Genomic DNA, 15,971 nt, shown 5'->3' with positions numbered 1-15,971 from the left:
TGCTGGCTGGCCTGGATTACAACCACTGTGTCCACAGACCAGCCAGGAGAAAAGCTGACACAGTTCAGTATGTTGCATTATGAGTACTCCTATGCATTTTACTAACTCACTTATAAGTGAGTCAAAAATATTAAACAGTATGAGGAATACAGATAGATGGTGCTGATTTATTATTGATTGCATTTTTTGTGGAAATGGTCTACTAATTACTCTATAAGAGAACAATGTCAGGTGTTAGAAACTTTTCACTAAGCTGATCCTCCTTTCTGTATTATCAGGTACAGCAAAGTGTACAACAAAGAGTCCAGGAAGTGGAGCTTGTACTCATTGAAGGTGGAAAAGGACTAAAGTTACATCGCAGAACTCCTAGAGTGCCAGCTGCCGCCTCCTCCTCCAGTTGTCTACTACTGAGATGCCTAGAAGCAGAACCAGGAGACCTGATGATCCCTGTCAACATGGGGTTCAGTCAGGTGTCCCTGTTGCTAGATACAGCAAAATATAAAACAAAGTAATATGGTTGGTTTTTGAAATGTGGTAATCATGTCAGAGAGGTGACTGTGATATATTTAATCATCTCCACAGCAGCGATACGATGCTACGAGTAAAGTCTGAACTGTCTTCATAATCAGTCAGGACACCTCTGGACATACCTTGTCTCTTCCTGTATACACTTATTTTTATTGATGTTTTAAAAATGATCTATTTGTGACATAGGTTGTAGTTTTAGTAGTATATAATAACAATAAACAAGTATTATACCACATTTGGATGTCATTATTGGAGACATAAGACAAATGTATTTATCACTTTCAATGTTTTATTTAAAAAAAAATATTATCCAGAACAGGGGAAAAATATACTTTGTATTTTCTCTACCCTCCTGGGCAGAAAAAGACAATGTACAGGTATTTATTCACACAGTGGAGGGAATTATTTGTGTAGCACTGTGTCAGTTAGTGATATTACATCTTACACCCTGCTAGGATTAAACCTCTGTATTGGCCTGGTGGATCAGGAGAACAGCTGCATATCTTCCAGAAACAGCAACTAAGTGCTCCACACTGCCACACGACAAACTGTCTGTCTGCTGCCTGACTGAACTGTCTGTTACTCTGTCCTGGGTCTGGAAGGTCAGCCATGTGTGGTGCATGGAAACACAGTAGTCTGGATGTTGTTGTCAGATTCTGGTCTGTAAAGGAATATATAGTTGTTAGAACCCCAAATTGGAAAGATTGGTGTAATAGGACAGAACAGTCATCAACATGATATTTTTATTGAACAGGGGTTTGTTGTTCTCTAACAGGACTTCTGTGTCCACATTACACACCAGGTCAATGTACATGACACAGATGAGCTGATGGCTGACAATAATGGTGTCACCGTGGAAGCTCTAACATGCAAAACAACGTACATGTTATGAGTATGAAATTCACATTCGTGTAGTGTAACTGATGGAAACGGGGAAAATATGTATCAGCCTGTTTTTAGCTTTGCCCAATGTTACACAAAACTCTGCCTTTTTAAAACCTATCCAATATTAACATGCTAGCTTGATAGTGAGTACTAACAGCCGGGTTAGTTGTTTATTTTCATAATGATAAAGTTAGATGTTTTCTTACCCCTGATGTGAGCCGCTGCTCTCCGCTTGTCACACTGTCCTCGTCCTCCTGCGGTGTCGGCAACGCGCGTTCACGTGTTTTGGGGCCTTGGCTTTTGAAGGAGCCCGGAAGGGAGGGGGTGGGAGTTTCTCTGTTGGATACTTTCAAAATCCAGCAGTTTCTGGCTAGTTTCTCAAACTTACCTACCCTGCCTTTAAATAAAAATATTTAATGTTGGCTTTTTGTTTCATACGGGACACAAAGTCCGGGTTCTGGCCCTCCATCCACACCAACCACCTCCTTATTCAGTCTTTTCTGTTAAATATCATTTACCTACCTTTACCGTCAAAAACTGACACTAGAGGGCTTCCCCTACTGTGTTGAACTTTGACGCTATAGGGATCCCCAGTATGTTACAAACTGACGCCGATGGGTCTTGAGCATGCGTCCATATGAGACAGTGTGGAGAACTGTGTGGAGAAACACACTGCACCAAGAAGCTTCAGGACTCCTCAAAAGCATATGTGAGCAGTGTTATTCATTCAGCAACAGTGGACAAACAAAAAGGCCTGAAAACTCTCTATACCAGCACACCAGGAAAGCCGTTTTGCATGGTGATTATATATATGAGAAGTGTTGTAGTTGATTGTTACCTGGTATGGGGATGACAGGGGTCGTCTCATTGGGTACCACCCTGGGCGAATTGCTGTCTTCCACATAGAAATGAGCTGTCTGGAAACAGCGCCTGACAGAAATAAAGAGAGATGACATTTTTAACAATGTCCAAGGAAGGTTAAAATCAAGGGCAACTGGACTTGGTTGAAGGTGCTCGAAGATGTTTCATCCCTCATGCGGAAACTCAGCTGTGTAACTGTGGGATGTCGTTGTCTGAATGATCGATACCACTGGTCCATCATTCATCGTTTGATAGCAAAAGGACTTGTCTAATTTCAAAGCAAACAGCTGACACCCCCCCCCCCCCCCCCCCCCCCCCCGCCCACATAGAGTCACATAGAAAGCAGATGTCGTACAGAGAAGCCTTCAGCAGTAGACACATCAGTAGGTGTTTCAAGTCTTTGACAGTGACTTTGGCAATTCACAAATGTTATGTTTCACGTCACACTGCTTTGAAATGGAAATCTGCATCAGGCATTTAGAGACAAGGTGGAGTTAAAATACAGCAGAAAGTAGAAGAGGTGTCATATGTCTTCTGTCTTAAACTCTCAAAGTAAAAACAATCTAGAGACAGAATGAAAGAGATGTAGACTCTGTTCACATCCAACTGTTATTAGAAGTCTACAAAATACAAAAAATATGCTGAATACAAAAATGTATTCCGAATTTATGGTATGTTTCTATTAACAATTAACAATTAACAATTAACAAGATTCCATTCTTTTAATATGATTAGAACTAAACAAGTTATCTGAGAACTGGACTGAGAGGAGATTGTAAGACTTTACTTGGGATTGAGCAAATCAGTGAGTGTGTCTTGAATTGTTCCTGCGGCCTTCTATATGGGTCAGTGTACTTCAGGATGATGATGATTCTATTTTGAATAAAATCCACTAGCCTTCCTTAGCTTACCAGATACTTCACTGAACACTACATGCGTCCACTGCAATAATACCTTATGTTTATTACATCTATTGGATGGTTGTTCTCAAAGCGTAATCCCAGCAGGATTAACATGAATGATGTTCTACTGGTACATCAAAACCCTGAATGGAAAAGCCAAAAGTAGTTTAAGTGTGCAAAGTGTCGGACACAAGAGGCAGTTTTTGCCATCCTATGAGCTACCAACAGTCATTGATGGTTTCTTTTCCCCATGAGGATAAGAACACACAGTGAGGAGAAAATGCCATTCATCACCATAACATAAATGGTAGTGAAACAGCAATGATTTCACTATTTACTGGAAATGCAGAGACCTTACTAATGCTCTTTTGTCATCCTGTGCCCTCTTGAGAAACACCAGTGGATGGAAGCATACACTCATTTGTATTTATGTTTGCACATTCAAAATAAAAACACCTACTGAGTTATAGCCTACCTATACACTTCATTCCTGTTAAAATATTTTAAAATGAAAGACTGCCATATGTCTTGGGTTACATTCAGTAACTAAATGAAACTAAACTTACTGTTTGTGCTACTATCTACACTTTTCAGTGTCCTTATCTCGCTCCTAAAACTTGACAGCAACAGTTACTCAACACCCAATACATCAGTGTGTGTGTGTGTGTGTGTGTGTGTGTGTGTGTGTGTGTGTGCCCTCCCTACCTGTATTTGATACAGAGCAAAGAGCAGAGAGCGTTCATCCTGGTGAACAAGCAGCGGAGACAGAGCAGATGGGCTGCTGCATGCTGCTACTGACACGAACTGAGAGCCAGTGCACAGAGAGGGAGGGACAGAAGGGGGGGGGGGGGCAGCTTTTCTAACAAGGCACGAAGGGGGTTGTTCTCCCTCTGTGACACCAAGATGCACACACAAACACAGGTCAGCAACTTCCTGGTGTGAGACAGCTGCTGTCATGATGCATTCAAGTCACATGGGACAAAGTTGACAGAATCACGCTGTGGGTCAAAGAAATTATTTACAAACTTATAGGAAGCCACAGTTCTTTAAATTGTTTGCTTCTCAACACTTTTTCACCCTTGGGATTTGGGACTTTGTATAATTTATTTATTGATGCGCTTGAGTTTTACAGAGCCAAACCAAACATGACCTGAAAATAAAATATAGAAAATAGATGCACTATATTCAGGCTCATTAAATTAACACTGCTCACTCAATGTTTGCATTTACATTCATAAATGGTTTTGTTGCCTTCAGTGTAACAACATACAAATGTGAATACTACCAAATTGTTGTAATAACATCATCCCACTGTCCTGCATCTATAGATATGACTTGAGCACTGCATAATGTTGTTTATCAAGTGAGGTCCAATGTGCTTCCTTTCATTTACAGTAAAAACTATTACAATATACTCTTATAAAGTAAGGTCAGTTTTTTTGGTGTGTGTTTTTTCTTAAGAAGCTCGTATTTACGTCTTTCCCGTAGGACCTGAATGCAGTAGAGCAACAGTTTGGGTAATGAGGGCGGCCCCAACAGCTGCTGGAAGACCAATAGGACTGCACCAGGGGTGGAGTCTGTGTGGAGCCAGCTTTGCTCCACAATAGGATTAAATACCCCAACAAACCTCCAGCATCTGCTGCCAGGCCTGTGTGTGTGTGTGTGTGTGCGTGAGGGAGAGAGAGAGAGAGAGAGAGAGGCATTGTGCACAATTTAACCCAACACTTGAGAGCAACAGCATACCAGTGTTCTCAATAAGAACTATATGATATTTAATTTAAATTTGCCAAATGTTTATTGTGTCAGTATTGCTTACTATTCCATTCTGTCTTTCTTTATATGCCACCATTGATTTGCTATGTATTTCAGATTTCATTAAAGGACCACCATCTGATGCTTTTTTCCACAATGCAATGATTATAACAGATATGTAAATCAAACAAGTGGCTATAAATAAAGGGTTCTTATTTTGGTATAACTTCTTTTTTAGACCACAAATACTAGGTAAAATACAGCCAATAAATGATTACAGATTATGAGACATGCATGCATGCTTGTGCAATATGCAATTTTGCGTCAAAACTATCTATTGTCAGAAGGAGAAAAACATTTCAACATCACTTAAACTTTAACACACACCATATGCCATACGTTTACAAGGACACCAAATTAAAAGCAATAATCATTTAAAGGCAACAATGAGCAGTGTTTCCTCTAAGCTGAGCATTTATCAATTCTAATAATGCGTAGGAAAATGTAATTCAACGGTGGAAGGAACATGGACCTGTCATGCTTTCGCCACAAAGCAACAATGTCTTTATTATCCTGTTCTCTGTTTTGTTCATACGCCCACTACTTTGTACTTTAATACACTGGTCCGGCCCTAAGATGTACGACTCGCTTCACAATATTGATGAATTGTCTTCCCCGCATTGTATTATGTGTAGGGTTTCCCCTGCTGCAACATAATAAACACACTTCTTCTGCTTAGGACGAGGCGGCTTCACTTTTCTACAACACATAATTCATCACAATGATTAAATGATCTCCTGGTCATATAGGGAGAATTGACTTATATAATTATAGATGCTGATTTGGACTTTTTTGTTACTAGTGCAGTGCCCGTTCACAAGGTCAAAATGTGCGTCTCACATTGGTTTCACCGACAGCATTGGTCGTCAAGAGGCAGCCCACGGGCCAAGTAAACAAATGCTTTGATAGCGGCTGGTGTTGAAACAGATCTCAGTCATGACAGCAACAGTTACTCTCACTTCCTCTGAAGTGACTGTGCCTACAAAATAAAAACCTGAGAAAGTTTTTTGCAGCAATGCTTTATTGTGAGTTGAAATGAAAGCTTTTACTTTGAAAAGTTTAAAGACAAAAAAAACTAAAGAGTCTATCAGAGAGAAATGATAATAAGCGTCCATAGGTTGATGGATGCACACGCTCCAGCACATACTTATTGTGAGCATGTGTAACAGTCTGTTCAAAGTTAATTTGTTAAAGAGAGAAAAAAATATATTGGGCGCAAGATGGGACCAAACACAAAACCTCGGAATGTAAGGCCTGAACGCTACTGACTGAACCCAACAATTGTTTTTAAATGGCGGAGATACTGCTCTTCCTTAGAACTTAACATTTAACTAAAACTCTTATTACTCTTACTCTAGTATATTTATTCATTCTGAACGTGTCGTGTGTTTAAATTGCACCCAACGTGACAACACAGCAACACAGGCCCTGCAGTGTCATCATACTGTATATTTGAAAAATATGTTTCCATCAGCCTTTTCTCTATCTAATTTTGTATAGTCACTATCAGTATGTCACCTTTTCACCTCATCAGGGAAAAAACATACAGTGAGGAAAATAAGTATTTGAACACCCTGCTATTTTGCAAGTTCTCCCACTTAGAAATCATGGAGGGGTCTGAAATTGTCATCGTAGGTGCATGTCCACTGTGAGAGACATAATCTAAAAAAAAAAAAAATCCAGAAATCACAATGTATGATTTTTTAACTATTTATTTGTATGATACAGTGGAAAGGCTAACTAAGATGGTTATTTTAATTTGTTTCTGTCGAGTTAGAATGAATCAAGGCAAAACAGAGAATTGAATTCAGATGGTGTGGTTGTATTTTTCAGTTTGATTAGGAGAATAGGTGAAATAAAATATCTTTTCTTGACATTTTTGTAGTTTTTATTTTTTCAGACTAAAAAAGCTAAGAGACCTTGTGTAACCTTTGCCATACTATCGGGCTATTGCAGCTTGAAGTACAAAGTGAGACTTTGAGACTGGACGGGCCAGGGCTAGCTCGTTAGCATGCTAACATGCTAGTATATTAGGGAGGAGTATAGTATTAGAGCAGGTATAGTAGATGACATGGATGGTCACACAAAGAACAACTTATTTCTTCCAGTTTAAGGTGACCATGCCACCTTTTCAGCCAGTCCTCTCACTTTAAATAGTCAGAACTATTATGTCCGACTTGGACCTTTTATATCTTCTCAATTTCTTTTATTGTTTTTCTGTTCAAGTTCAGCTCCTACATATACAATGTACATATCAATGCAGATGGTCAGGATAGTAACATTTGAACATTTCACTAATTGAACCAGTTTAGTGTAGGATTATTTTAACATTCAGCAATGAATAGTGATACTAAGTACCCAGGTCCCCAACATAGGGAGGGCCCTCAAAAAGTTTGGAATTTAAAATAGTATCTCCCTCCCTGAATGGTGCACATGGTTCAGTCCACTACCGCAGTAGGGTGGATAAAATAAGCTTGTCTCAAAACAAATGTTTAAATGTATAATGTTGTAAAAACCAAATGCAGCATCGATATGCAACCTTCCATTCATCCTTTCACTTTTCCAACCTCTTAGTTACCGCCAACTCAAAAGTAATTTATAAGTGATGGTGTTGTTGTACCTACCTCCAGTAGACGAGAACAGCCAGCAGGAGAACAAGGCAGAGGAAAGTCACAGCTGAAACCAGCACCAAAGGTACCAGCCACTCCACACGGCCCAGGCCCGCCCCAGACCCAGGCCTTGGCTGGTGGGTCAGATTGGTCACGGCACTGGGACGGTCTGGAACAAGAAGAACGGAGAAATATAAGGCAAAGAAATTAAGTCCACAGGCAGAGGCTATAGGGGGAGGGGCAGAATGGGTGGGTGAAAGAGTAAAATTGAGTCTTACTAGGAAACTGGGATTGGATTAGAGTGAAAATAATAAAGAAGCAGTAAGAAAGAAGAAGAGTTGAGAGAGTGAACAGGAATGATATAGTTAGTGTCAATAATAGCAACTTTGTCTTGGATCATTCATAATCAGTATTTCAGGCTTTCACATGTTCCTTCATATTACAGCTTTAGAGTTATTGGAAGGTGTTTTCTTTCTCTACTAATGGAGCTAGGCCAGTAGTTTCCAGTCTGCTTAAAGTCTTTAGCTGTGTCTAAACTCCATACTTAATACATAATAATATCGGACTTAGTTTTGAGTATGTTCATTTTGTTACATTTTGTTTATTCAGCCTGACTCTGTGTGTATTTTAGGTTTTGTTTTGCACATAACCAATCAGTTGTGTTATTTTAAGTCAACACAGAATATGTGGTATTGGTTGCCAGGGGCGTAGTAGTTTGGGGTTGAATAGCGTAACTAAGTACCCAGGGCCTCAACATGGGGAGGGCCCTCAAAAAGTTTGGAATTTAAAATAATATTTCCCTGGTGGTGCACATGGTTTAGTCCACTCCTGCAGTAAGGTAGATAAAAAAGCTTGTCTCAAAACAAATGTTATATAATGCTGTAAAAAACTGCCTGTCAAATCTGACGGTTGCTTTAGGAGCTTCACATGTCTTTACTTTACATGTGGATTGAAGAAATATGTCAAGTTAATAGTTATTTATGTAAATTGACTTCCAACAGGCTTTACAGCTGCATTAATCTCATCCAAGCGTCACTATTTGTTATGGATGTAACTCGCCATGTAGGAAGAAGACATCTTTATTCTTAATCCTTGCTGCAAAACGGAGAAAACAGACAGAACCATTTCAGAGTTTTATTGACGCCTGTTGGAGCATGTCTTGTTTCATTTCCTGTTCACATTCATGTTGCTGTTCAGTACACAGTGTATACTTTATTGGAATTTTTATTTATAACGTGGAATTGGGATGCAGCTTATTTACTGAGGCTCAACACGTCTTGTACCTACTGCATATCTGAGAAGAAATGGATCAATATCTCAAGCTGGGTAAGACGGCAAACAAAAATATTTCTATTCTACTACTACTACTACTACTACTACTACTACATCTAACTGAAAATCTGAGGGTGCTGCAGCAAATACAAACCAACAAATCTAATTGAATACTGCTCAATGCTGACTGCTAGGTCAGATCCCAGCTGACACCATCCCTGCCCTGAACCTTGCACACACTTTGAGAAAGTGAAGCCAAACAACTGCATCAAAACAACACACAGCTCTAGATAACATGAGTCATTTGTTAAATCCAGTTTGCTTTCAGGTCCCTTAATCATCACCATCACCACCACCTACCCAGTTCAGCTGCTGCAGCCGTGACGTTGCTGGAGCTGATGCCGGCCCCCATGGCCTTCAATCTGCAGCTTTGCCTGGAGTGGAACGTTACATCAGGCCGGGCCCCTGCACTGCACCACAGCTGGCTTGCGTTTCCACTACCTCTGCATTTCCCTCCTTACATCTACAGACACGCACACAGGCATGCACAATGCACACAGAAAAACCCAGAGATGCTGCCTCCCTATGTTCCCCGCTCCTTTCCTTCTGCTTTTCTGTTACGATTACAGCGGCCTGCCAGAAATAAATAAATAAACCCTTGCCAGCAGCACACAAACACAAACACACACACAGCCAGTCACTAATGTGCAGCAAGATGCATACTGTACACGCACGAACACACGAAACACACACCACACACAAACATGTAACTATAAATGGAGCAGAGGCTTTTTTTCTCTCCTGCAGCTGAGTCTAGCCTGCAAGCCTCCTCTCGCCATGTCTGAAAGTAGGCCAGCACTCAGATCAGAGCAAGAAGGGGGGAAGAGGCAGAGAGAGGGTGCATTGGAGGAGAAAGAGAGAGGGAGGGGGACAGTCAGTTCCACAGGCTGCTGTCACAGGGTCCCCCTGTGTGGCCCATGTAACTGTGTGTCTTCTTCTGTATTTCCATTATCATCCCACTTCTACAATGTTAGGAACAAGTTCCCAGTTTAATAGTGGTGGGAATTGTATTTAGAATAGTATTATCAGCAAAATGTATTTAAGTATCCAAAATAAAAACACTCATTATACAGAATTGCTCCCTTCAGAAAATAAGATGATTTCCATTATAATATTGAAATACTATTACAGATGAATTCATGTAATCAGAATTTTAATGTTTATAGTGACACAGAACTCATTTTGACTTTGTATGGGTTGTCGGGTCTAGCATGGCATTAATAAACTCATCATACCAGAGATGGGGACTCGAGTTTAAGAGTCCAACTTAAGTTGCACAGACAAAGACTTCAGACTCGACTCGGACTCGAGGTGCGGGACTCGTGAACAATGTTTATTTTTAGGAAACATCTGATGAGCATGCTGTTATTCCCTCCCTGCGTTACCTATAATCTACCTATGTAACACGTAGCATCAGCTGCTCGCAACAAACACCTGCAGCTGCTGTGTTACTTAGTTAATGTTACACTGGTTTGAGAGTCAGTGGGGTTTGTTGACTTACAGTAGGCTAGTTAATAAGCTGTCATTAATTGCATTGCACATTACTCAGTTGTGTTAAAAACAGGTTCCAGTTACAGAATTCCTTATAGCTAAGCAGTATTAGAAACAGCCTGGATTGAACGCAGCAGTTGATACAACATTCATTCATTTATGAGACTTGACTTGGACTCTAGCTCTTCTGTCTTCTATCTACTATCTTTGCTGACTCTTAATAAAGCTCAGTGTAGAGATTAAGATCAAGTTAAAAGTTATCGAATCAAAAGCGTAGGCTACCACATAATTTAATCAATAATTTATCCACCATAAAATTCACACAGTAATTACAGTATGTTGAGAAACTAATAACTAATTCTAAAATAACTTTTTTTTAACGAAATATATTTAGTTAGTACTCACATTCAGATAGAAAGCATGTAATCAGCATAAAACACTTCCTACATGCAACAACAGCAGCTCTGCACAGAATCTATATAGTTAATACTTTTACAAAGTTGTGCAAAAACTTTTAAGCTTATGCGCTCCGGCTCCAACTGAATAAAATTTGCCAAATGTACTTTGACAAAGAGATTAAGAAAGCCATTTCTAGGAAATATCAGAAGATTGCTTTTGTTCATAATAACGCCTGGACTTGCGCTTAGACTGTTTCACAGCACTTAAAATTGAATTGATGTCCCATTGTGTTGGCTTGGCTAATGCAGTGCCCTGCTAAACGTCTTAGCTGGGGGGATGAGGAGGGGAGGCAGGGAGGGGAAAAAGCATTAGGTCTGCTCTCAGCTCCTGCTGGAAGTCTGTTCACACTTTACTTGACTACATCACTGAAATTCATCCACTCTAAATCAGTGCAATTCATCGCCACTTACAACAGTATAAGACCTCTGGATATGCCATTACACAAAAGCGCAGTTCCACTTCTTTCCCTGCATACACCACACTCAGCTCTCTATTATCCAACTCTGTTTTGTATTTGCTCCAAAACCTTCGTCGTAACAGCTTAAACAGATAAACACTGTGAGCAGTTGACCTTTATTTGATACATTTTGTCAGTCATGGTAATTTCACTTAACTTATAGCCAATCCCCTTAATATTTTTTTTTATCATTTTGTAGAGAAACTTCCAAAATCCATTCAATAGAAAAGAAAATATTTGTCATGGTATTGGTTCGCAGTTTTAATGAAAGAAACTACAAGATTAAATTTGGACCCATTAAGGCTATCATATGCTAAGTTAAAAGAATGGCATAACTATTCATCTCACACCTCCAGGAGATAACAGTGGAGAGAGAAGGAAATTGTGATCAAGGCAGCCACTCTTCTACATCTTGCTACTACTTAGTTTTCACTGAAATGTCCCCTAAAGTCTCAAAAGGTGATTTTCTTTTTAAATCTTGTGAGCACGAGATAAAATAGATCAAATTACAGGACTTTAGGGGCTCTGTAGAAATGAAAGTGACATCTGAACAGTATCTTACTTTTGGAAACATTTCTGTGTGAGCAAAAAGAGAATGTTGTTCTTTGACACATCAGTGGATTATTACTTTATTTATTTGCACTCAAAAGACCCCAGGTATCACTTCCTTACCATATCGAGATATGATATGAAATCCCTAAGGAGCATACATAATTTCAATTCCAATATTTCTCTATGACCCGGGTCTCTCACACCAAAGGCACGCGTCTTAGCCACACATTTTTGATGTTATATTTTGTGGTTACAGTTGATCCGGCGGCAGAAACAGCAAAGAGAAAAAGGGAAAGTCGCAGAGCACAGGCAAAAACAGATGGACGTTTAATAGATAGACAGAAGAGCAGGATTTGAAAGGATTCAAAACAGATCCTGAATTGGTCCACTTCCTCCTAGACAGGTATGTAATATGTCTGTTTCATTTATGAAATACATTGCGAGGAGTGTAATGGAGGTATCGGCCCCGTTGGCCGTTACTTTAATACAACTGGCTTATAATGTAACATTTTATGTTGGCCTTGCTACCAAGCTATATCTTGCAGTTGGCTTATTATTATAAAGACGTAACTTACAAGGGAATGTTGATAACTTTAGCTTTCTCTTCAAAATTACTATAACTGAGCAACCAAATCTGCCCCAAACATATGCATTACCTCATTGCTATGCTTCCTGCAAACAGCTGTAACAGCAATTTTGTGTCTTTGTTTCCCTCACTTCCAAAACAAATGTCAGATCTTACAACACAAGAAAATGGAAATATTAATAATAGAAGTTCTTTGTAGTTGCTTTAAACATTTTGTATTTAATTTCTAAGGATTCATTCAAATAGTCTTCCTTGTTGGATCCTTGACTGGAGAGTGCTTGATAAAAGAAGTACCTTTTGGAGAGGCAAGTACTTTTGAACTGTATTAGTTATTGATTAGTTAACATATTTGATTTTTGGTTTATGTAAGAAGCTATTTGGGATTACTCATAATAATTGCGGACATTTTGAAGAAAAAAATACTTGGCTCAACTACAGCCAATGTCACCAAACGAGTTTTCTTGACAACTGATGACATTTGTACAAAAATGGAGAAAGTTGATAATTCTGCAGTTCTGCAATTTCATCTTTCTTGTTCTTGCTGTACAAAATCTCAAAGCTAATTGCTGTTTACATAAGGCTTTAAGACATTTGTTGACTCACCAGTATAGATGAAGAAAGGCCAGTGCTTCTTGTCCCCCCCTGTGCTGGGTATAAGTATCACTGCCGGGTCCTTGGGGGCAGGCAATGCTGCTGTTTCATTGGCTGTGTCTGTGGTGGTAGTGGGGTTAGAGTCAAGTGGATTATAGGTATGATCCTCCAGTTGGTCTTCTACATTAGGCTCGTTTGTTGGATCTGGTTCAGTCTGTTCTTTCTCCTTTGCTGTGGCATCCGGTGTCTTGCTGGGCGGCTCATTCGCCACTGTGCTGTTGTCCTTCCTCCCTCCCTTGCCTACCCCTCTTGATCCCTTCCTGTCCTTCTTCTTATCTTTCTCTTCTTTTTCCTCCTTTTCCTCCTTTTCATCCTTATCCTCTCCTTCTCTCTCTCCTTCCTCTCCTTGACCCTTGCTGTTCTCTCTTTCCTCACCCCCAGCTTCACTGTTATCTTTTGCTGCAACAACAGAGGCAGAGGTGGCAGCGTCGTTGTTTGGCTTGGTGGTCTGGCGTGTGGAGGTGGGATTATGGGTTGGCGCTCTGCTCGGCCAAACAGAACTTGGGAAGGAGGAGATGACGCCGCCACTGAAGCCCAGGCCGGCCAGTAAAGTACTGGTCACCACAGACGCCACTGTCGCCTGACTACCACTGGAGGATGGGCCGATTCCTGTCGCCATAGAGACAAAGGAGAAGGGGATGCCCGAAGAAGTCCAAGTAGATGAGCCAGAGGAGATGGGAGCCATGTCGGCTGAGGAGGCTGGAGACACCGTTGGCTGAGAAAGAAACAATTTACGGATTAGAATTTGAAATCATTTTTGGTTTTCCTCTTCAGTCAACTAGTCAACTTTGACATTGTTGACTAAGAGATTTAACCTTTTAAGATACATTTAAAGGTTCAGTACTCTAATTTTTACCAGATGATTAAAAATGTTGAAATGTGAACTTGAATGTGTTGCTTTTATCTCTTGAAACACTAGATAATTTTCCCTTTTTGGTGACAGAAAATACAATACAAACCATCGGAGAAGCTAAACTCACTACACTAAGGCCATACATTCTGATAAGGGTTCACAAGTGTAAACTACTTTATTTTAATGAAGTAATATCAATATGCTTCAGTCAAACTGCGTGTTGGATAGTCAAACAGTATCCAAAAGCTGTTTTGAGTTTCAGTGTGAAAATAGGCAGGTTTGAACATTTGTCTGAAGCTCTCTTCATTGATTCTTTCCACAACTACTTCTGTCGCCCTTCTTGTGAACGAGTGCAACACATGAATGTCTTCGAGGACAGACAGTAGGCTTTTTGCCACGCCTTTCAAGTGTGTCCATTCAGAACACCTTTAGCCTTTTGATGTAGTTGTACAACATGTCAAACAAACTAGTTTAACTAGTTTAAGCATAATGATACCTTAAGAGATCACATAGAATCCCGTGATTTCAAACCTTAAAGACGCTTTATAATTTCTACATTAATTTAACATGTGCATGGTATAAGATATAAAACAACAAAGTTTAATATTACAAGTGTTTATGCAGTATTATTAATTCATTTTAAGTAAATTTATGTAGTTTTTTGCGAAAGAAAAGGGAGATTAAAGAGGTGGTATTGTGCTCATTTTCAGGTTCAAAATCCTATTTAGGGGTTGTACCAGAACAGGTTTACATGGTTTCATTTTCAAAAAACACCATATATTTTGTCATACTGCACATTGCTGCAGCTCCTCTTTTCACCCTGTGTTGAAGGCTTCGTTTTAGCTATGGAGTGATACATCCTGTCTCTAAATGATCTTTGTTGGGAGTTGCACATGCGCAGTTCCTAGTTAAGGACTACTAGCCAATCAGAAGCAGAGAAGGGCGGGTCAGTGAGAAGCCGGTAAACAGCTTCGATTCAGCTGTAGGCTACATGTTGCCGACCAGCTTGGCTGGAGCCAGTGTTTCAGAGTGGTGAGTTATTAATCTGTAACAAAAGTATCTTTCATCCATAAAGTTTTAACTGAGCTCTGTCTCTACATCACAGGAACAACTTTATTGACTGCCTGGAGGGTAGCTAGTGTTTGGAAGGGAGATTTGTGCTGCAGCTAAGTGTTTTTCCACCGGAGTTTGTGAGGGCGTGTCGGGACTAGTTGCTCAGCGAGAATTATGACACATATTTTCATTAGGATGTCACAAGAAAGGGAAGTAAAAGCTGGACTACAAACAAGCTGTTTTCAGGCAGTTCAGAGAGTTTTCTGTGGGAGATGGGAACTCCCTTTGGGCTGGACTTTGGGATTTTTCACTTTGCAAACCCATTACATGCACAAAAAAGAGATAACTCAATAAAGGAGAGGGGAAAAAGCCAAAAAGCTTAATACCACCTCTTTAAGACATAAAATTATATAATTAAGCAAAATAAAGGACACAGAATTTATTATTTTATTGTAAATTGTGTGCGCGTAGACATTATTATGCCACCCTTTTACATGTGAACCACTATTTACTATTTAATCCTGATTTTAATTCCCTTTGAGACATTCCTGTCCACACAGAAAAGGATGATGCTAATATTGACACTGCTCTCTGCTGGATAAAAAGTGAATAGATAATAGTGGTGATAGACCTCTATTTCCCTTACCATTCCAGTTTTCACGATCCTGGTCCCCTCAAAGATCCTGGTAGTGTTTGCTGAAACACAGGAAAGATGAAAAATGGGATAATCCACAGGAGAAACAAACAGGCAACACTTCACTTGAGAGGTTGTTTATGAGACAACCATGAGTGCATTGTAAACACATTTATCACATTACAGAATGTAAATGCAAACCGCTGTACTGACTGTAGTCAAATGAATGCATCTCACTGCATTTCAGCTGTTTGCTCTTTATTTTTTTTCTTTCCTCTCCTCTGTTATTTTTCCTTTAGCCTGCAG

At 39.8% G+C, this 15,971-nt stretch overlaps 1 protein-coding gene across 2 annotated transcripts in view; it reads right to left on the bottom strand.

Moving 5' to 3' along the window:
• ptprga (protein tyrosine phosphatase receptor type Ga) overlaps window positions 1-15,971 on the bottom strand; it is a 466,997-nt gene that overhangs the window by 35,186 nt on the left and 415,840 nt on the right. Inside the window, exons 12-16 of one of the 2 annotated variants that reach the window (XM_038695935.1) lie at window positions 15,678-15,727; window positions 13,078-13,840; window positions 7,613-7,766; window positions 3,882-3,920; window positions 2,252-2,343 (exon numbers count right to left, since the gene is read on the bottom strand). In XM_038695935.1, the coding sequence (XP_038551863.1) occupies window positions 2,252-2,343; window positions 3,882-3,920; window positions 7,613-7,766; window positions 13,078-13,840; window positions 15,678-15,727 (1,098 nt within the window). The remainder of the gene's footprint in view (window positions 1-2,251; window positions 2,344-3,881; window positions 3,921-7,612; window positions 7,767-13,077; window positions 13,841-15,677; window positions 15,728-15,971) is intronic. The other variant, XM_038695933.1, reaches the window with a different exon arrangement.

Source organism: Micropterus salmoides, unplaced genomic scaffold (assembly GCF_014851395.1).
Source record: "Micropterus salmoides isolate LMB-PRFRI ecotype aquatic unplaced genomic scaffold, ASM1485139v1 Ms_hic_scaffold_4, whole genome shotgun sequence".
In the NCBI taxonomy this organism is placed as follows: domain Eukaryota; kingdom Metazoa; phylum Chordata; class Actinopteri; order Centrarchiformes; family Centrarchidae; genus Micropterus; species Micropterus salmoides.
This window is presented reverse-complemented; position numbering and strand designations above follow the sequence as displayed.